The 22,883-nt window shown below is 46.7% G+C and overlaps 1 protein-coding gene across 1 annotated transcript in view; it reads right to left on the reverse strand.

Moving 5' to 3' along the window:
• Positions 1 to 17,152, reverse strand: part of LOC136702399 (DNA (cytosine-5)-methyltransferase 3A-like) — an 88,913-nt gene extending 71,761 nt beyond the window's left edge. Inside the window, exons 1-2 of the mRNA XM_066677445.1 lie at positions 17,091 to 17,152; positions 14,258 to 14,485 (exon numbers count right to left, since the gene is read on the reverse strand). Coding sequence (XP_066533542.1) covers positions 14,258 to 14,326 — 69 coding nt within the window. The 5' untranslated portion in view covers positions 14,327 to 14,485; positions 17,091 to 17,152. The remainder of the gene's footprint in view (positions 1 to 14,257; positions 14,486 to 17,090) is intronic.
• Between the last annotated feature and the right edge of the window lie 5,731 nt (positions 17,153 to 22,883).

The raw sequence follows: 22,883 nt of genomic DNA on the forward strand, positions 1-22,883 counted from the left end.
GAAACCCACGCAGACACAGGGAGAACACACTACACTCCTCACAGTCACCCGGAGGAAACCCACGCAGACACAGGGAGAACACACTACACTCCTCACAGACAGTCACCCGGAGGAAACCCACGCAGACACAGGGAGAACACACTACACTCCTCACAGACAGTCACCCGGAGGAAACTAACGCAGACACAGGGAGAACACACCACACTCCTCACAGACAGTCACCCGGAGGAAACCCACGCAGACACAGGGAGAACACACTACACTCCTCACAGACAGTCACCCGGAGGAAACCCACGCAGACATGGAGAGAACACACCACACTCCTCACAGACAGTCACCCGGAGGAAACCCACGCAGACACAGGGAGAACACACTACACTCCTCACAGACAGTCACCCGGAGGAAACCCACGCAGACACAGGGAGAACACACTACACTCCTCACAGACAGTCACCCGGAGGAAATTCACGCAGACACAGGGAGAACACACCACACTCCTCACAGACAGTCACCCGGAGGAAACCCACGCAGACACAGGGAGAACACACTACACTCCTCACAGACAGTCACCCGGAGGAAACTCACGCAGACACAGGGAGAACACACCACACTCCTCACAGACAGTCACCCGGAGGAAACCCACGCAGACACAGGGAGAACACACCACACTCCTCACAGACAGTCACCCGGAGGAAACCCACGCAGACATGGAGAGAACACACCACACTCCTCACAGACAGTCACCCGGAGGAAACCCACGCAGACACAGGGAGAACACACTACACTCCTCACAGACAGTCACCCGGAGGAAACCCACGCAGACACAGGGAGAACACACTACACTCCTCACAGACAGTCACCCGGAGGAAACCCACGCAGACACAGAGAGAACACACCACACTCCTCACAGACAGTCATAAATATATAAAACATAAATGAATCCTGTTTTAAAAAAAATCCTCTTAAACTCTCCAGAACAGAGAGGCCAGAGAAAACCAGAGAACAGAACAATGCAGGTGACGTTCATTCTTATGTAAACACACACAGTAAACACAGTGGACAACACTGAGGTTAGCAACCGTTACTGAGATAATGTCCCTACGTTGATAAAGTACTGACTGGGACAGGTCTGAGCAGCAGTGCAGTGTCCAGGGGCCGTGGGTCGGCGAGGTTAGGGATGTAGAAATGTACGAGAGTACGGTGGGGAACAGCAGCTTCGGGTGAGTGAGGGTTTTGTCTCGTTAGCCGGCTGTCGTCTCTGGACTATTTCTGTCATCGCTGGGTTATTTTGGGCAGCGCTTGTTGCCAAGCAACCAGACTGAGCCGAGAGAGGGAGGAGGAGGTTCCCTGGTGAAACGGGCCATGGTTCTGGCCTTCACCGCCACCACCCTCTCTCTCTCTCTCTCTCTCCCCCTCCCTTTCTCTATCTCTCACTCTCCCCCCCCCTCCCTTTCTCTATCTCTCCCTCTATGCTCCCCTCACTCTCTCTCTTTACCACTCTTCCCCTCATCCTGTCTTACTCACACTATCTCTCTGTCCCATTCTCTCTTTCCACCTCTCTCTCTATCTCACTCTTTCTCTCGTCCTCTATCTGTCTCTCACTCTACCTCTTTCTGTATCTCTCTCTTAATCTTTTTCTCTTTCTCTGTCTCTTTTCCACTTTCCTTCTCTATCTTTCTCTCCCCCTTTCCATTAATCTCCTTCTCTCTCTCTCTCTCTCTCTCTCTCTCTCTCTCTCTCTCTCTGTGTGTGTTCATCATCCACTAATCTCTCTGCAGGCTCCGGTCTGGCTTGCACTCCCTCTCTCTTTTTCTTTCCCGCCCTCGGTTTTCATCATACACTCATCTCTCTTCAGCCTCAAATCTCTCTCTCTCTCTCTCTCTCTCTGTTTCTCTCTCTCACCCTCCCTCTGTATGTTCATCATCCAGTCATCTCTCTGCAGCCTCCATTCTCCCTCGCTCTCGCTCTTTCCTCTGAGAGCATATTTATACACCTACGCTCCTCACGCAGCAGCAGAGCTCCAGCATTGCTTCAGCTTAACACACACACACACACACACACACACACACACACACACACACAAACACACTCACGACTCAGCAGTGACAATAACACTGGGGCTGAAACCATGCCTAGTTGGCGTGGAGCACACACTCGAGTCATTTCAGTTCAGTCTTGGACCCTCACACACTCTCCACAATGAAAGCTAACAGCTACACACCCGCCAGAACACTTCTGTTTTCATTAGAGCAACCAGAAATCATTTTTACTGCCATGACAGAAGCTTCTGAATAACACACACACCCACCCACACACACACACACACACTTATATCTGTTAATTGTGGGGACATTACATAGACTTTTATTCATATTGTGAAGACTTTCCATTTTGAATAAGAACAACTACCTTAACACTAACCCTAGCTCCTAAATCCTAAACCTAATCCCTAAACCCTTCACCTAATCCCAGCCCTACACCATAATTCTAATCCTAAACCTAATCCCTAAACCCTTCACCTAATCCCAGCCCTACACCATAATTCCAGCATTTAAATCTAGGCCTAATCCTAAATCTAATCCCTAAACCCTTCACCTAATCCCAGCCCTACACCATAATTCTAACATTTAAATCTAGGCCTAAACCTAAATCTAATCCCTAAACCCTTCACCTAATCCCAGCCCTACACCATATTTCTAACATTTAAATCTAGGCCTAATCCTAAACCTAATCCCTAAACCTTTGACCTAATCCCAGCCCTACACCATAATTCTAACATTTAAATCTAGGCCTAAACCTAAATCTAATCCCTAAACCCTTCACCTAATCCCAGCCCTACACCATATTTCTAACATTTAAATCTAGGCCTAATCCTAAACCTAATCCCTAAACCTTTGACCTAATCCCAGCCCTACACAATAATTCTAACATTTAAATCTAGGCCTAAACCTAAATCGAATCCCTAAACCCTTCACCTAATCCCAGCCCTACACCATAATTCTAACATTCAAATCTAGGCCTAATCCTAAACCTAACCCCTTCACCTAATCCCAGCCCAACACCATAATTCTAACATTTAAATCTAGGCCTAAACCTAAACCTAATCCCTAAACCTTTGACCTAATCCCAGCCCTACACCATAATTCTAGCATTTAAATCTGACCCTAATCCTAAACCTAATCCCTAAACCCTTCACCTAATCCCAGCCCTACACCATAATTCCAGCATTTAAATCTAGGCCTAATCCTAAATCTAATCCCTAAACCCTTCACCTGATCCCAGCCCTACACCATAATTCTAACATTTAAATCTAGGCCTAAACCTAAATCTAATCCCTAAACCCTTCACCTAATCCCAGCCCTACACCATAATTCTAGCATTTAAATCTGACCCTAATCCTAAACCTAATCCCTAAACCCTTCACCTAATCCCAGCCCTACACCATAATTCTAACATTTAAATCTAGGCCTAATCCTAAACCTAACCCCTAAACCCTTCACCTAATCCCAGCCCTACACCATAATTCTAGCATTTAAATCTAGGCCTAAACCTAAACCTAATCCCTAAACCCTTCACCTAATCCCAGACCTGCACCACAATTCTAACATTTAAATCTAGGCCTAAATCCTAAACCTAATCCCTAAACCCTTCACCTAATCCCAGCCCTACATCATAATTCTAGCATTTAAATCTAGGCTTAATCCTAAACCTAATCCCTAAACCCTTCACCTAATCCCAGCCCTGCACCACAATTCTAACATTTAAATCTAGGCCTAAACCTAAACCTAATCCCTAAACCTTTGACCTAATCCCAGCCCAACACCATAATTCTAACATTTAAATCTAGGCCTAATCCTAAACCTAATCCCTAAACCCTTCACCTAATCCCAGCTCTATACCATAATTCTAACATTTAAATCTAGGCCTAATCCTCACCTAATCCCTAAACCTTTGACCTAATCCCAGCCCTACACCATAATTCTAACATTTAAATCTAGCCCTAATCCCTAAATATGAATCTTAAACTCTGACCCCAATTCTAAAACTAATCCATAAACCGAACTTCAAAATCTAACCCTACTCCTAATCCCTAACCTTAAAATCCAACCCTCATCCTAAATCTAATCCCAAAGCCCAAACCCTAAAACTAAACCCTAACTCTAATATTAACTCAAACATAATTTAACACATGCTTCAATTTAAAATGTAATGATTACACTGTGGGGATCAGAGCCCACAATGTGAGTGTAAACAGGTTTGAGTCCCCACAATGTGATATATTCTTGATATTCACACACACACACACACACACACACACACACACACACAAAATATGTAGGCCTCCATTTACCAAAGGTCCTCCTCAGTTAGTCATTACTGAATAACTCATAAGTGCAGAAGATCATTTCAAATCATAAAATATATTGATTTTAATGTGATTCGCTTTATTCCACTTGTTGTATAATGTCTTCTATTTAATAAAATTGAACACAAACACACACACGCACTAGTGCCCTGGGGCAGTGAGCACACACACGCACACACACCCTTCCTGGGAGTAGGTGGAGGGTAGGGACCCCCAGCTGTGGATGTTGAGGGAGGAGACTGTTCCTTTAAACCCCGTCCCCACACTTCCTGTCAGATACGGGCCTTGAACCAGCGACCCTTCCTGACCTCAGCCCACTTCACTAACCTTCAGGTCCACAGCCTGGAAACATCTGTCTTTATCTCTTCTTCAAAAACGGCAGCATAAAAATAGGAGTCCCCTCGTCATTCTGTGTTTGAAGCTGTGTTTAATAATCAGCCTCTTCTCTGTCTTCGCCCAACAGCTGCAACAAGACGAGTGCGGCTCGCGTCAGCTCCAGCCCCGCGCGAAGAGAGCAGCACAGCGCTGTGGAATTATGGGTAACGAACTCGGACACAAAGTATAGCTGTCTCTCCCCCAACTGGACGAGAGGCGTCCAACAGGCCAAAGACAACAGAGCTCACTCCCACTAAAGCAAACATCTTTAACAGCACCAGCGGGCTGAGCCGGGCCTGGATCCAGAGCGCGAGCCCTGGCTCTCTGCTGCGGTTAAAGGAAAATGACTTTTCAAAACTCATTTGCTTTGAACGAGCGCGGATCTGACAGCGGAGACGAGGTGAGAGAGTGAACGACGTCATGTTTCAGACTGCTTCAGTGTGAGAGCGTGAGGGGAATATGACCATACTACCGTACACACAGGCTACACATGGGCAAATATGTGTGTGTGTGTGTGTGTGAGAGAGATTGAGCTCCTGTTATAATAAGCCGTACCTGTGCCAAATACAACACTAGTTGACAACTGCCATAAATACTACACCGCAGGCCAATAACTAACGCTGCCAAGGTTAAGCAGCGCCAAGGTGAAGTCATTACGGGAGATGGCAAAGTACCTTTTGATATTACAATATCAATACTTAAACCTTTAGTATCAGCCAATACCAATGCAGAACCAGTGACCTATTAAAGTAACGCTAGGTAGTATTTTTACCTTAAAATTACAGCTTCAAAATCATTGTGAGCTGTAATGGGGAGAAAAACTCAGCCCACACAGACACAGAGAGAACACACCACACTCCTCACAGACAGTCACCAGGAGGAAACCCACGCAGACACAGAGAGAACACACCACACTCCTCACAGACAGTCACCTGGAGGAAACCCACGCAGACACAGAGAGAACACACCGCACTCCTCACAGACAGTCACCTGGAGGAAACCCACGCAGACACAGAGAGAACACACCACACTCCTCACAGACAGTCACCTGGAGGAAACCCACGCAGACACAGAGAGAACACACCACACTCCTCACAGACAGTCACCTGGAGGAAACCCACACAGACACAGGGAGAACACACCACACTCCTCACAGACAGTCACCCGGAGGAAACCCACACAGACACAGAGAGAACACACCACACTCCTCACAGACAGTCACCCAGAGGAAACCCACGCAGACACAGAGAAAACACACCACACTCCTCACAGACAATCACCTGGAGGAAACCCACGCAGACACAGAGAGAACACACCGCACTCCTCACAGACAGTCACCCGGAGGAAACCCATGCAGACACAGAGAGAACACACCACACTCCTCACAGACAGTCACCCGGAGGAAACCCACACAGACACAGAGAGAACACACCACACTCCTCACAGACAGTCACCCGGAGGAGACCCACGCAGACACAGAGAGAACACACCACACTCCTCACAGACAGTCACCTGGAGGAAACCCACACAGACACAGGGAGAACACACCACACTCCTCACAGACAGTCACCTGGAGGAAACCCACGCAGACACAGAGAGAACACACCACACTCCTCACAGACAGTCACCTGAAGGAAACCCACACAGACACAGAGAGAACACACCACACTCCTCACAGACAGTCACCCAGAGGAAACCCACGCCGACACAGAGAAAACACACCACACTCCTCACAGACAGTCACCCGGAGGAAACCCACGCAGACACAGAGAGAACACACCACACTCCTCACAGACAGTCACCTGGAGGAAACCCACGCAGACACAGAGAGAACACACCACACTCCTCACAGACAGTCACCTGGAGGAAACCCACGCAGACACAGAGAGAACACACCACACTCCTCACAGACAGTCACCCGGAGGAAACCCACGCCGACACAGAGAAAACACACCACACTCCTCACAGACAGTCACCTGGAGGAGACCCACACAGACACAGGGAGAACACACCACACTCCTCACAGACAGTCACCCGGAGGAAACCCACGCAGACGCAGAGAAAACACACCACACTCCTCACAGACAGTCACCCGGAGGAGACCCACGCAGACACAGAGAGAACACACCACACTCCTCACAGACAGTCACCTGGAGGAAACCCACACAGACACAGAGAGAACACACCACACTCCTCACAGACAGTCACCTGGAGGAAACCCACACAGACACAGAGAGAACACACCACACTCCTCACAGACAGTCACCTGGAGGAAACCCACGCAGACACAGAGAGAACACACCACACTCCTCACAGACAGTCACCCGGAGGAAACCCACACAGACACAGGGAGAACACACCACACTCCTCAAAGACAGTCACCCGGAGGAAACCCACACAGACACAGGGAGAACACACCACACTCCTCACAGACAGTCACCTGGAGGAAACCCACGCAGACACAGAGAGAACACACCACACTCCTCACAGACAGTCACCCGGAGGAAACCCACGCAGACACAGGGAGAACACACCACACTCCTCACAGAAAAGTTTTGTGATCATGCACGGTGTACACAGGAAACAGCATGGAGCTCAGGATTTCAGGACAGATTTGTTACAGCATTTAATTAACATTCATTTCATCCCGCGCCAACATCTGATCCAGCATTGCATGTTGATATCACCACAATACTGACGCCATTCAACGCTGTCACACGCTCTACTACATTTTAACAACCTTACACACTCACACACACATGCCATTTCATCACACACTTTTGACTCTCAGTTATCAAAGCACTGGTCATTGATTTATTAACGGTTAGCTATTAACCCATGGCTCACAGCAGCCCCTCACAACCAGCCAGTGCATGATGCGTATCACAGATGAGATGCCGTACAGTACGGGGAACAGTTGTGAACGTCACAGTGATCACAGACCTAGCCCCTTGGACCCTGAGGAACAGGGTGGCCTTGCCCTTAAGCAGGGGAACACCTCGCACCCTGCAGGTCCAGGCTGCTTCCCTCACCTGTGGAGTCCATTTCAAGTGAAGTTCAGGGTGTTAGATCTGTGCCCTGTGGATCTCCAAGACCGAGGAAAACAGACTACAGTGTTCTAAACAAGAATCCAAACACAAACCTTATAAATTCATCAAAATCTACACCGCTTCTCTGAGTGTCCGAGTCCCTGCGACGTCCGAGGGCTGCACAGGTGAGTGTGAGGTGAGCACAGTGTCGTATTACCTGCACAGGTGAGCGGAGACAGGCTGAGTGCAGGGGAAGGACGAGTGTGTGTGTGTTTTATAGTGAATGTGATCAAGGAAAAGCAGAGGAAAGGTGAGCAGCGGCTAAATCGGTAAGTACCTGATGTTTTCGTCCGGTAAATTACGGGTTTTTAGTGAAGCCTTTAGGGAAATGATGCTTAAACTAAAAGGGTGTGTGAGTGGGCTCCCCCTCCACCAGCTCACACACACTCCACACACTCACTGTCCATTTGATCAGCTCCGCAGCCCACACCGCCTCCACGTCAGTGTCACTGCAGCGCTGAGGATGATCCACCGCCACATCATACCTGCTCTGTGGGGGCCCTGACCAGTGTAAATCTACTCCTCACGTTCACTCTCTCTCTCTCTCTCTCTCTCTCTCTCTCTCTCTCTCTCTCTCACACACACACACACACACACCACAGTTCCAGCCAGAGGTCCTACATTACTAGAGCTGAGTTTAAGCCAAAGGACTACAAGGTTCCAGCCGTAAACAGGAAATTAAAACCTGCCCCTAGTGCTCCACAGAGGCCAATTCATAAAGATCTGTGCCAAAATTCATCAGTTCACACTCAGTCTCTCACACTCTGGACCCTCGGTCTGGACACTCCTTTACAATTCAGAACAAAGGGGAATGTACAATGAGCATCAAAAGTTTGGGGGACATCGGACTGTCTGTGAGGAGTGTAGTGTGTTCTCCCTGTGTCTGCGTGGGTGTCCTCCGGGTGACTGTCTGTGAGGAGTGTGGTGTGTTCTCTCTGTGTCTGCGTGGGTTTCCTCCGGGTGACTGTCTGTGAGGAGTGTAGTGTGTTCTCCCTGTGTCTGCGTGGGTTTCCTCCGGGTGACTGTCTGTGAGGAGTGTGGTGTGTTCTCTCTGTGTCTGCGTGGGTTTCCTCCGGGTGACTGTCTGTGAGGAGTGTGGTGTGTTCTCTCTGTGTCTGCGTGGGTTTCCTCCGGGTGACTGTCTGTGAGGAGTGTGGTGTGTTCTCTCTGTGTCTGCGTGGGTTTCCTCCGGGTGACTGTCTGTGAGGAGTGTGGTGTGTTCTCTCTGTGTCTGCGTGGGTTTCCTCCAGGTGACTGTCTGTGATGAGTGTGGTGTGTTCTCTCTGTGTCTGCGTGGGTTTCCTCCGGGTGACTGTCAGTGAGGAGCGTGGTGTGTTCTCTCTGTGTCTGCGTGGGTTTCCTCCGGGTGACTGTCTGTGAGGAGTGTGGTGTGTTCTCTCTGTGTCTGCGTGGGTTTCCTCCGGGTGACTGTCTGTGAGAAGTGTGGTGTGTTCTCCCTGTGTCTGTGTGTGGGTTTCCTCCAGGTGACTGTCTGTTAGGAGTGTGGTGTGTTCTCTCTGTGTCTGTGTGGGTTTCCTCCGGGTGAATGTCTGTGAGGAGTGTGGTGTGTTCTCTCTGTGTCTGTGTGGGTTTCCTCCGGGTGAATGTCTGTGAGGAGTGTGGTGTGTTCTCTCTGTGTCTGTGTGGGTTTCCTCCGGGTGAATGTCTGTGAGGAGTGTGGTGTGTTCTCCCTGTGTCTGTGTGGGTTTCCTCCGGGTGAATGTCTGTGAGGAGTGTGGTGTGTTCTCTCTGTGTCTGCGTGGGTTTCCTCCGGGTGACTGTCTGTGAGGAGTGTGGTGTGTTCTCCCTGTGTCTGTGTGGGTTTCCTCCGGGTGACTGTCTGTGAGGAGTGTGGTGCTCTCTCTCTGTTTCTGCGTGGGTTTCCTCCGGGTGACTGTCTGTGAGGAGTGTGGTGTTCTCTCTCTGTGTCTGCGTGGGTTTCCATATTGTCCATAGGTGTGAGTGTGTATCGCCCTGTGAATTACTGGTGCTCCCTCCAGGGTGTGTTTTCGCCTTGCGCCAAATGATTCCGGGTAGGCTCCGAACCCACCATGACCCTGAACTGAATAAGCGCTTACAGGCAATGAATTAATAATTTGTTGTGTAAATTTGTGGCTAAATTTGGTAAATGATTAATTAGCATTAAAAAACAAAGTAACATGATAAATAAAGGCACTAGTGTTTTCAGTGAGGAGATTTCACACTGTCCAGAAAAACTAACATACGAGACATTTCCAAGTTCCTTCTCTGATCAAGCTCTGAGATGAGGGTCAAAGGTCAGGGACAGCCTCCCTCTCCCACACTGAGCCTCTCTCCTTCTCCCCAAGAGGTTAATGTGTAATGTCTACAGTTTAATAAGTGCTTCAACCAAGCCTTTATTTTTAGAGCCAGGGATTAAGCTCACAATAAGTGGGTGGGGTTAAACCAAGTCATGCGACTAAATTTAGCTCCTCATGAGTGAACAAAGCAGGTCGGGGAGCTGGGTTTCTCTGCAGACTTTTAGGAAAGTTAGAACTCTTATATGATTCATTAAGTTATTAAACAGGGTTTGAGACTCCAGACTTATGCTGCTTCTTGAAAACAAGCACATTCAATTAGAAATATCTGCTTCTAAAGACTCTACTTAAACTCACACCCCAGAGACTCAAATGACTCAGACTCCAGAGAATCAGAACTTAGACTCACACCCCAGATACTCAAATTAATCAGACTTCAGAGAATCAGGACTTAGACTCACACCTCAAAGACTCAAATGACTCAGACTCCAGAGAATCAGGACTTAGACTCACACCTCAAAGACTCAAATGACTCAGACTCCAGAGAATCAGGACTTAGACTCACACCTCAGAGACTCAAATGACTCAGACTCTAGAGAATCAGGACTTAGACTCACACCCCAGAGACTCAAATGACTCAGACTCCAGAGAATCAGGACTTAGACTCACACCTCAGAGACTCAAATGACTCAGACTCCAGAGAATCAGGACTTAGACTCACACATCAGAGACTCAAATGACTCAGACTCCAGAGACTCAGGACTTAGACTCACGCCTCAGACACTCAAATGACTCAGACTCCAGAGAATCAGGACTTAGACTCACACTCCAGAGACTCAAATGACTCAGACTCCAGAGAATCAGGACTTAGACTCACATCTCAGAGACTCAAATGAATCAGACTCCAGAGAATCAGGACTTAGACTCACGCCTCAGACACTCAAATGACTCAGACTCCAGAGAATCAGGACTTAGACTCACACTGCATAGACTCAAATGACTCAGACTCCAGAGAATCAGAACTTAGACTCACACCTCAGAGACTCAAATGACTCAGACTCCAGAGAATCAGGACTTAGACTCACACCTCAGAGACTCAAATGACTCAGACTCCAGAGAATCAGGACTTAGACTCACACCCCAGAGACTCAAATGACTCAGACTCCAGAGAATCAGGACTTAGACTCACACCTCAGAGACTCAAATGACTCAGACTCCAGAGAATCAGGACTTAGACTCACACTGCATAGACTCAAATGACTCAGACTCCAGAGAATCAAGACTTAGACTCACACCCCAGAGACTCAAATGACTCAGACTCCAGAGAATCAAGACTTAGACTCACACCCCAGAGACTCAAATGACTCAGACTCCAGAGAATCAGGACTTAGACTCACACCTCAGAGACTCAAATGACTCAGACTCCAGAGAATCAGGACTTAGACTCACACATCAGAGACTCAAATGACTCAGACTCCAGAGACTCAGGACTTAGACTCACGCCTCAGACACTCAAATGACTCAGACTCCAGAGAATCAGGACTTAGACTCACACTCCAGAGACTCAAATGACTCAGACTCCAGAGAATCAGGACTTAGACTCACATCTCAGAGACTCAAATGAATCAGACTCCAGAGAATCAGGACTTAGACTCACGCCTCAGACACTCAAATGACTCAGACTCCAGAGAATCAGGACTTAGACTCACACTGCATAGACTCAAATGACTCAGACTCCAGAGAAACAAGACTTAGACTCACACCTCAGAGACTCAAATGACTCAGACTCCAGAGAATCAGGACTTAGACTCACACCTCAGAGACTCAAATGACTCAGACTCCAGAGAATCAGGACTTAGACTCACACCCCAGAGACTCAAATGACTCAGACTCCAGAGAATCAGAACTTAGACTCACACCCCAGAGACTCAAATGACTCAGACTCCAGAGAATCAGGACTTAGACTCACACCTCAGAGACTCAAATGACTCAGACTCCAGAGAATCAGGACTTAGACTCACACTGCATAGACTCAAATGACTCAGACTCCAGAGAATCAAGACTTAGACTCACACCCCAGAGACTCAAATGACTCAGACTCCAGAGAATCAGGACTTAGACTCACACCTCAGAGACTCAAATGACTCAGACTCCAGAGAATCAGGACTTAGACTCACACCCCAGAGACTCAAATGACTCAGACTCCAGAGAATCAGAACTTAGACTCACACCCCAGAGACTCAAATGACTCAGACTCCAGAGAATCAGGACTTAGACTCACACCTCAGAGACTCAAATGACTCAGACTCCAGAGAATCAGGACTTAGACTCTCACCTCAGAGACTCAAATGACTCAGACTCCAGAGAATCAGAACTTAGACTCACATCTCAGAGACTCAAATTAATCAGACTCCAGAGAATCAGGACTTAGACTCACACCTCAGAGACTCAAATGACTCAGACTCCAGAGAATCAGGACTTAGACTCACACCCCAGAGACTCAAATGACTCAGACTCCAGAGAATCAGAACTTAGACTCACACCCCAGAGACTCAAATGACTCAGACTCCAGAGACTCAGGACTTAGACTCACACCTCAGAGACTCAAATGACTCAGACTCCAGAGAATCAGGACTCAGATTCACACCTCAGAGACTGATATGAATCAGACTCCAAAGCATCAGGACTTAGACTCACACTCCAGAGACTCAAATGACTCAGACTCCAGAGAATCAGGACTTAGACTCACACCTCAGAGACTCAAATGACTCAGACTCCAGAGAATCAGGACTTAGACTCACACCTCAGAGACTCAAATGACTCAGACTCCAGAGAATCAGAACTTAGACTCACACCTCAGAGACTCAAATGACTCAGACTCCAGAGAATCAGGACTTAGACTCACACCCCAGAGACTCAAATGACTCAGACTCCAGAGAATCAGGACTTAGACTCACACCTCAGAGACTCAAATGACTCAGACTCCAGAGAATCAGGACTTAGACTCACGCCTCAGACACTCAAATGACTCAGACTCCAGAGAATCAGAACATAGACTCACACCTCAGAGACTCAAATGACTCAGACTCCAGAGAATCAGAACATAGACTCACACCTCAGAGACTCAAATGACTTGATTTGTGCTCACAAAATACAGATAAAGCGAACAGATGAATGGACTATTTGTCCTTTCTCTTTCTCCACAGTTCCTGCTCTAATCAGACTTTATCAGTGGTTAATGTGTGAAATCAATAATTCATATTGAGTCTCATCAGGTGAACCTGGGATTTGTCCCCAGTTCGTCCTTCGCAAGCTAATTCCAGACTGTTCTCCTACAGTGTGTGAGTGTGTGTGTGTGTGTGTGTGAATGTGTCAGTGTGTGCAGTCTGTGCCACATTTCCATTTCCATACACATACAGACATTCAGAGAGAGAGAGAGAGAGAGAGAGTCTCTCATGGAAATGAAAACAAAAGCTTTGATACATATGTAGGCCTGTGAATAAACACACCCACTCACACACACACACACACACACACTGTCTCAAGAGGATGAAAATACAAGCAGTCAGTGCACAGAACTACTCGCAGTGTCTTATTCCTCCGCGCTCCTTGCGTCTGTTAACTTCGTTTTTGAACGGGTCCAGCGCTGTGATTGGACAGACTCAGACGAGGGGGCGGGGCCATTCTAAAGTCTCGTCAGAAGCGGAGCAGAATCAGAACGGCTCGTTTTAACCCGTTTTCTGACTGAGGCAGCACACAGAAAACTGACTGGGGTCTTGTTTCACAGTGTGCGCGTTGGTGGACTCCAGATTAACACATTAATGTGAACAAGCTCTGGACAAGGGAGATTTCTTTTATTATTTGTTCCCTTTTAAGCCAATCACTAAACAGTAAAACGACTGGAAGCTTCAAGAACTTTAAGATTCTTCAACTGCTTTTGTAGTCGTCCATCTGTTTAAACGAATTATCTGTCTTTTGTTCATCTTTTAACTGCATTCTTTGGCACTGCTCAGTTGCTCTGGTCCAGAATGATGTCCAGTGTAATCTTGTCAAAGGGAACGTTTCTCTGCAATAAAAACCTACTGCCCTGAAACACTGTTTATCCTCAGGGTCCTAAAACTGTAGACGTAGGCGTGTGAACACACACTCACCGCTTTTCTCGCTGAGTCACAGTCCGGGGTTTTGCACGCAGGAGTTGGGGCGGCGTTGGACGGCATCATTCACCAAGCAAACTCAACGAGGGCTTATTTAAGATGCATTTAGGTATTTATAAAAAAAATTTAAAAAACAAAAACAAAAAGAAATAAAAACCTAAAGGGTAGGTTTTGTTTGTGATTTCACTGAGTCCACCTTCTGTCCCTCAGAATCCTCCTCCCCCTCTGAAACGAAAAGAGGAAAACGTGTGTAATAATAAAAAGACTGAATTTTATAAATGAACTCACTCACTCGTGTTTAGCAATGTGAAGATTCTCCAGAAGGGGGAGCACTCAAAGCACACCAGTTACCTTTGGTTCATTATAACAGTGCACTGCTTTCAGTTACACTGCATTTCCTTGTTATTTAACCATTGTCTAGATATTTGACTTTTATTCAGAAGGTAAATAAAGAATTTAGAAACTTTAGTTTGTGCCTAGAACCAAAAAAACACACAAATGTCTGCGAGTTTTTGGGGGATAAACTATGTATTTAGAGTATAATCTACGTCAGAGTTTGAGAACGAAGCTGGAGTGTTATGATGGAATGATAAAAAGTCCTGCCACGCTGGTGACAAACTGACAAACTCAGCTCAGCCTAGTTTTCTGGGTTAGCTACCCACCACCTCAGAAAGTAACATAGTGTAGTTTCTGCAGTGCCGAGCCTGGATTAGCAATGACAGAGGCACTATCCTCCCTATTACAACTCAGTGGAGCATCACAGTGACTTTGAAGCTGTAATTTTGAAATAAAAATCCTACCTACTGTTGCTTTAATGGTCTTACAGGCTGATATTTTACACTTAAAGGGGATGCCACTATTTGTTCAAAAATCTATTTGCCCTCGTCTCCACAGTGGAACATAGTTCTGTTTCTTAATGAAGCGTCTGTGACCTGCTTTGGTCCAAACCCCACGAGCCCCACAGCAGTGTTCTCCCCCTGTGTAAACAGCCCCTGTTCAGAACGCCCGCTTTCAGCACCTGTTTTCTTTAAATGATAATGAGCCGCTCGCTGTTCACCCCGACCCCGAGCGCACAGCAGTGAGGAGCGAGGAGCAGAAGCTCTGGTTTTTAGCCGTTTTCACTCTGTTCTCTTTCTTCTCCGTTTTTACTCAGTGCTCTTATTTCTCCGCGCTCGTTGTGTCTGTTTTGCTGAGTCTAACCTCGTCTTTGCGCTCTCACATAAACACGGGTCCAGCGCTGTGATTGGACAGACTCAGATGAGTAGGCGGGGCCATTCTAAAGTCTCTGCACTTGACGTCAGATGAAACACAAAATACACTCTCTGCAATTTAAGACTTCTCAGTGTTGAGCGACTGTTGCAGGTTTTACAGTGTGACTCACAGCTGCAGGACACTGAATTTTAGCAGCTGAGCTACTTCAGGACCCTGTAATAACTGGAGATTTTACAGATGGAGAGTTGGTGCTGGTCGTCTGCGTTGCGTGGCGTAGAGTGACGACTCTCTCTGGACGATCAGCGCTCTGCAAGGTTTACACGCCACGGTTTAGTCCCTACTCGACTCGCTCTGAACCACGAGAGAACAGCCACTAAACAAGAACCCGCTTCCAGAACCTGATGGAGAAGCACTGAGTCGAGTAAAGCAGGGACCGTGCAGTGGAAAAGCATGATTAATGTAGCTTTAACATCCTTCAATTCAGAGGAGATGCTGGGAGCAGGTGTCCACAGCCTGTGGGCGCCGTATTGTCTCGTGTATAAGCGCACGCTGGATATGAAAGTCTAGAGGCTGGTCATTTCAGGACATCACATCAAAAGAGGTCAACGGGGTTTCACCGCCTCTCCATCAGCCAATCACGAGGGGCGCGCGCGAGTCACGAGACGCGGGGATTTGAGGGCAATATGGCCAGATAAATAAATAAACAAATAAATAAACAACGAGGAAGCGAAGGCCACTACCATGAACACACACACACACATAAACACACACACAGCAAGAGCCTTAGCCTTCATGATGCTAATGCTAACGCATTAGCTAAGGCGCGCGAGGTCGCGTGAGTTTTGCGCGCGCTTCTTCCACAGCCTTACGGAACGGAAACATGCGTGGCTCTCTCCGCACACTCCGCGCGCGCGCTCCCTGCCACAGGCTAAACACGGGGAAAGTGAGGGCGGGAGGGAGAGAGAGTGATAGATGGCGCGCGTGCACGGAGAGAAACGAAAGGAGGGGGAGTTTAAAAAAAAATAAAACGACAAAACGGAGAGGAATGCGCGTGGGATATTTATTTATTCTTTTTTTTTCTCCCGCAGGGGGACTTTGAGGTTGTGTTTGAGGGGGTCTCGCGAGAGCCTCGGTTTGGGCATTTGTCATGAACTCATTGATCGGGTTTGTTTGTTTTTTTTATAGATATTTATTTACGGCTTTTTGACGTAGAGCAGAAACTCCTCCGCGTGCAGCAGCGGTAACACAGCTGTAACACATCACACACACACACACAGAGGTAAAGACACACAGTAACACACACTGCCCCTTACACTGTACACTACAGAACTATTGCACTAACATTTCTGTTGTTGTTTGTATTGTTAGTATAAAGAATGCATGCCGTTTGGGACGCAGCCGCTATTTAACCCCCCCCCCCCACACACACACACACACACACACACGCCTCCCCTCCCTCCAAAAGAAACCGGAGAGACACGACACGCGCCGCCGTGATAGACAGATTAACAGAGAGAAGGGGGAAGAAACGACAACAAAGACAGAAGCGTGCGCGTGCTGCCGTGCGTGAGTGCGTGTTAAAGCGCCGGTGTGTGGGTTTTTAAAGCTCGGTTTTTACCCCGTATCTCCGTCCCCGGGCCTCAACCCTCCGGCACTGCGGCGCTGCCCTTCTGTCCCTCCGCTTCTCGCTCTCTCTCTCTCTCTCGCTCTCTCTCCGCAGACTCCGCAGGGTCCTAGACGCAGCCCGTTACAGCAGCAGCCTACCGGAGACAGACCGGGACGTGACGTCACCGCCCCACTTCTTTATTACTGTTATATTACAATTTTATAAACGTGTTTCACGGGTTTTTTATGTTGTTGCTGTTTACATTTAAAATGCATTTAGTCTTTTTTTGATTTGAAAAATAATATAAAAAAAATTAAAAAACATTATTCAGCTTTTTTTTTTTTAAAAAAGCTGAATAATGTTTTTTTATTTTTTTTATATTATTTTTTACCTTCATTAAGTGCATACTTTACTACTCCTTTTATATAAATATACACCTTACACCTGTCTGCCGAGACAGTAAAGCCACCATCTTGTTTCTATACTCTAGTATCCAGTCTGTCAGCTCCCCTTTCCACAGCTACAGACCACTCTCCTGTTTCTGTGGCTCTGCATACTTTTTCACCAGTCTTTCTCACTCACACACTCACACCTACGCTCTCGGGATTGAACCGACAACCTTCTGGTTACACGCCCAGTTCCACACCCACCAGGCCACGCCCCCCACAGTGGGTGTGTTTTCACGTCCGGTGAAAAGACCTTGTTCCAGGTGCTGGTGCAGGGACGAGTATGTCATTACTAAGGGGTGGAGCTAGTGCACTGTAGATGGCGATGTGTCTGGTGCCTTGACATCGTCACATAACCTTCGTAAACACTGGGAAAAATAACGCACGGCTCCTTTAAATGGTCCAGTTTCTCTGTGTGTGTTCAGGCTCTTGGGTCACACACTGCAGGGCCCAGATCCAGAACGGGCCGACTGGACTCAGGATGACCCACTTACTGCCTTGCACACACACACAGAGCAGAAACGCATGCTCAGACCCCTCCAGATGAGCAACTAACTCCAGCCAAGCACGGTTAACCCTTACACTGCCAGAAACACACACACACAAAAAATACTTTGGTGAAACTAAAACTGTGGCCTTCAGTAAATTACTGCTGTTTGTGTAGTGTGTGTTTTAAAAACACATTCTTACACTCTTTCACATGTGTAACACACACACACACACACAGAGTGCTATCAATTATTCAGTGATTTGATTATAATGTGTAGACAGTGTCTGTTATCAGATTCCTTCACTGTGAATATCCTGAGGCCTTCAAGACACACACACACACACACAGTGTGGCCCTCAGCCTCACTCTGCTTTTCTCTCTGTCACTGTCTCTCTCTCACACACACACACACACGTCCTCATCTCATCTCACACTCATTAAAATTCACTCCGTGTAGCAGTGCTTGTGCTGGCAGGATGCCAAGATGGCTGTCTGACCGTCTCTTACACACACACACACACATGCGCTTCATCTACATACTCTGTGGGTTGAGTGGTCAGTTCTGACCCAGAGGTCACTGCTGAACCCACAGAGAGTAGAGCGTAACTGACGACAGTCCAGCAGCTCCAGCGTTAATGACACCGTTAATGATTATTCAGTGTTCATTATTTTCTCATTCTCACACGGCTGAGTTTCCAACAGCGGTCACCAATCTCCAACCGTCCAATCACAGGCTCCTTCCACTGCGGTCCCTTCCCAGCGTAAACCCACCCCTCCTCAGTCACATGGCGCCTTTTGTTTTATTATTGTGCCCCGGTGTTGACCAGAGGATACAGTCACTGTCTGATTAAAAACCTGTGTCTCTCAGTGTGTGTGTGTGTGTGTAGTTTACTGCATCATTTGAACACAGCGGCTCTCCTTGAGATTGTGTGAAAACGTCCTGATGAATGAACCAATAGAAACGCTACAAAGTTACTTTGAATTAAATCTATTTTACCTTGACTTCCAGTGACAGTTATGGAGGTTATTTCCTTGGTTCGGATGAGTCTTGGTTCCACTCGTGGGTTCTTCTGAGTCTTGGTTCCACTCAGGGTTTTTCGAGCCTTGATTCCACTCAGGGGTTTTTTTCAGAGTCTTGGTCCCACTCAGGGGTTTTCCGAGTCTTGGTTCTGCTCAGGGGTTCTTCTGAGTCTTGGCTACTCTCTGGGGTTTTTCTGAGTCTTGGTTCCACTAAGAGTTTTTCTGGGTCTTGGTTCACCTCAGGGGTTCTTCTGGGTCTTGATTGCACTCAGGGTTTTTCAGAGTCTTGGTTCCACTCAGGGGTTTTCCGAGTCTTGGTTCCACTCAGGGGTTTTCCGAGTCTTGGTTCTACTCAGGGTTTTTCAGAGTCTTGGTTCCACTCAGGGGTTCTTCTGAGTCTTGGCTCCTCTCATGGGTTCTTCTGAGTCTTGGTTCTACTCAGGGTTTCTTCTGAGTCCTGCCTCCTTCATAAACCACTATAAAAGATTCAGAAACACCTACAGACTCAGCGAAGGGGGAACGGACCCCTTATGGAGCCCTTGAGTTCAGAAGGAATGCAGGACGCACTGGAAAAGTATTTGCAGATGTTTATTACAGAAATGTTTGTCCTGAGATGTTTCAAACGTAACTTTTCTTTTTTTTACCACAGAGTGGAGACACACACCACACACAGAGAGAAGGGAACGGACAGAGACAGGAGGCTTGTTTTCCTTTTAAAAATATCATTTATTCTGGATAAAATACAGCATTTAAAACCACAGATTTGTTCAGAAACACAGGCTCTTCACTGAGACTGGGGCGGGCGGGGGGTCTGGGGGTTGAGGAGAAAACTGATGGTTACCGGCACCACGCACCCCTATCTCAACCCTAACACACACACTCTCTCACACACACACACACACACACACTTGCTTCACAATCTGTGCTGAGTACGACATGATAAAACCACAGCGTCCAGATTTAAGAGAAACACACTGAGCGTTGTTCGTCTTTTCCTTTTGTTTGAAGCTGCTGTCGCACTCTCTGAGCTCAGTATGAAATCTGAGGATAAAAAACACAATGTCTGAAGCTCGTTTCTGTAAAAAAGCGGCAATTTTGTGGCTTGAGGTTCAGAAAACTGTCCACAGAAAAGAAAGGGAAACAAATAAAGTCGTGCACTCGGGGGCAGAGGGCCCACACTTTGTGGAAATCTGAACAATCTGCAAAAGTAATGCTTCATTTCAGGACATTTCTAATCGAGACGTTTATAAAAGTTATCAACACCATTAAAAAATGCTGGTAAAAAAAAGACTGAGCTCTGAAATCAGAAGATGCTTTTCCTTTGAGAATCAATGATCACAACATTGAAAAAAAAACAATGGGTCGTCTCCTTAAACCCAGTAAATCAGAGAGATAAATAACTCCGGCTGTGAAGCTAACGTCCCAGGGGCACAGGACATGACGTGAGGCACCGTTTGGGGAGTTAAAGCAACAATAGGTAGAATTTTTATCTTCAAATAACAGCTTCAAACCCGCTGTGATGTTGCACTGAGCTGTAACAGCGAGATCAGGACCCCTGCCGTTGCTGCTCGGGTCTCAGCACTGCAGAAACTACCCTATGTATCTTTTGGAGGAGGGTAGAAACCACCCCAACTCTCTCCGTTTGAGGCAAAAATAAAGAAATGAAACTTTCATAACCCTTTCGTAAGGAAGCACATTTTAATCCGAATTCTTTTTCTTTATTAAAGGAGAATTCGGTTTGGTTTGAAACCCCCCGTTTCAGAGGAGCCTCCTAAAGTCAGAATTGTTTACAAAATGGTGGTGAATGGAACCAGACGTCTATTACAATCCCCTTTAACCTCGATGTAGTGCCCTGTGCTGTTGTTTTCTGTGACCAAGCAGTCTCCAGAAACATGAGTAACACAGCGACGGAAAGTGCTAATGCTAATGCTAATCGCTTCTCTTTTCCTCTGCAGCAGACTCTAGCAACAGGAAACGCTTCAACAGCAAAGGAAAATACAATTCCCACAATTCCAGTCAAGGCAGCTCCAGTACTAAGGCAACCCAGCGCTACTCCTTACAACACACACATACACACATCATAAACCACACCGCAGGGCACTTAGGGGGGGGACTACAACCAGAGCTGGAGTCAAAAAACTACAAAATGAGGCCTGATGGGTAGAATCCTATTCAAGACCTGACACAGCATAGGTTCAGTCTCTGTCTCTTCATTTCTGTAGCACTATAAAACCTGCTATAAAACTAAACCCTCACGTCCTATAATATATACACACACTCCAGCACTGAACCGAGTCTTTACCGGGACCCGATTCTTCAAATCACCTCGCCGTAGACTAGGCCTAGGTCTGGAAAACAAGCCCAAAGCTTAACATATGTCCGAACAGCAGCTGTAAAAAAGCTCAAACCTCAAATGTACACCTACAGTTACAAACTTAAAAGCTGTCCTATGAAAATAAATAAAACGAAAAATGAAATACAAGTTAACAGCACACACTTTGACCATTCCTTTGGGTTGTGTTCCGTTCCGTTGAAGGAGGAACCCACGTCCTTCGCTCTCATTTCTGTTTATCGAGATGTCAACAAAGCGGTCCGATGTCGTTCACGGACGTCTGAGACATTGTTTAATGAGGTTTTGAGAGATGTTTTTGAACTAAAAACCTTTAAAAACAATGCTTTGAAATCCACTCGTGTCGGAGGGTTACGTTCGGGGTGTTGTTAGGCAACATAGTCCCCTCCACACTAAGTACTGACTGAGTAAATAAAACGGGAGATACGAGGTCTGGTTCTGTTCGGTCGCGGTGGAAAATAAACGTTCGGACGTTTGTTCACATCTAAGAAATGGATTAAAGTATCGGTGGCGTTCCTCTTCAAACAGAGCAGGGACACAGTAACACGAGTCTGTTTTCCATCTTCATCGACTTGACCACGGCCACAAAACAACGACCTACAAACGTCACGCGTCCGTCACCCCTCCGTTCGGCCATTTTCTGCCCTTCCTTTATCATTCCTCTCCATTTCCCCTCAACCTCAGCCTTCTTTACTTCTTCACAAATCCACGTCGCCTTCCGTGAACCCGAAATGGGCGTGTCTTTGAGCCGTCAATCAATCGGAGACTCTGACACACCCCCCAAACAAAACCCCAAACCGACTTCATCTCTACGGCTAATCAGTAGTTTTCTGATCAATGTATTTTTTGGTGCACCAATAATCAATCACTAAACAATAACAACAACAATAATTATAATAATAATAATACTCCCAAATCAACGAAATCAAACAGAACTAATCATTAATTAAAGAGCCATCCAGCAACAAGGAAAAACAAAACAAAAACAACAGCAACAAACAAAACACAGATAATCCTCCATCCGCGGTGATCACAGCGATGTTCCCGCCCACATCCACAAACCCTCCTCTGATTGGGTGAGCCAGAAGTAGGCAGGGCGACAGGCCTCGTTGTTAGTGGGTGTTGTCATGGCGACGGCAGAGGTTTAAAATCGTGCCTCGTGTCTTTGGGCGGAGCCTTGCCATCGTCCAATCACTGCACCTAAAATCAAACACATGACCGTGGGCTTTAAACGTTGCATGTTTTGAAACTCGATATGAATTCAATGTCGACGCTAACATAATTCAAGCTACATTTGACATTTTCTAATGTTTTAAAAACTTATTTCTATCATTAATGCTTTTATTATTGTATACTTATTTGACTTGCATCATTTTTATTATTATTTTATCTATTATTATTATTATTATTAATTTGAATTTTATTTTGAAATTTCCTTCAACTGATCAGTCCGTTTTTTCTGTATCTGTTCATTACATTGTAAACGAGGGTCACAGTCA

Source organism: Hoplias malabaricus, chromosome 7 (assembly GCF_029633855.1).
Source record: "Hoplias malabaricus isolate fHopMal1 chromosome 7, fHopMal1.hap1, whole genome shotgun sequence".
In the NCBI taxonomy this organism is placed as follows: Eukaryota; Metazoa; Chordata; class Actinopteri; order Characiformes; family Erythrinidae; genus Hoplias; species Hoplias malabaricus.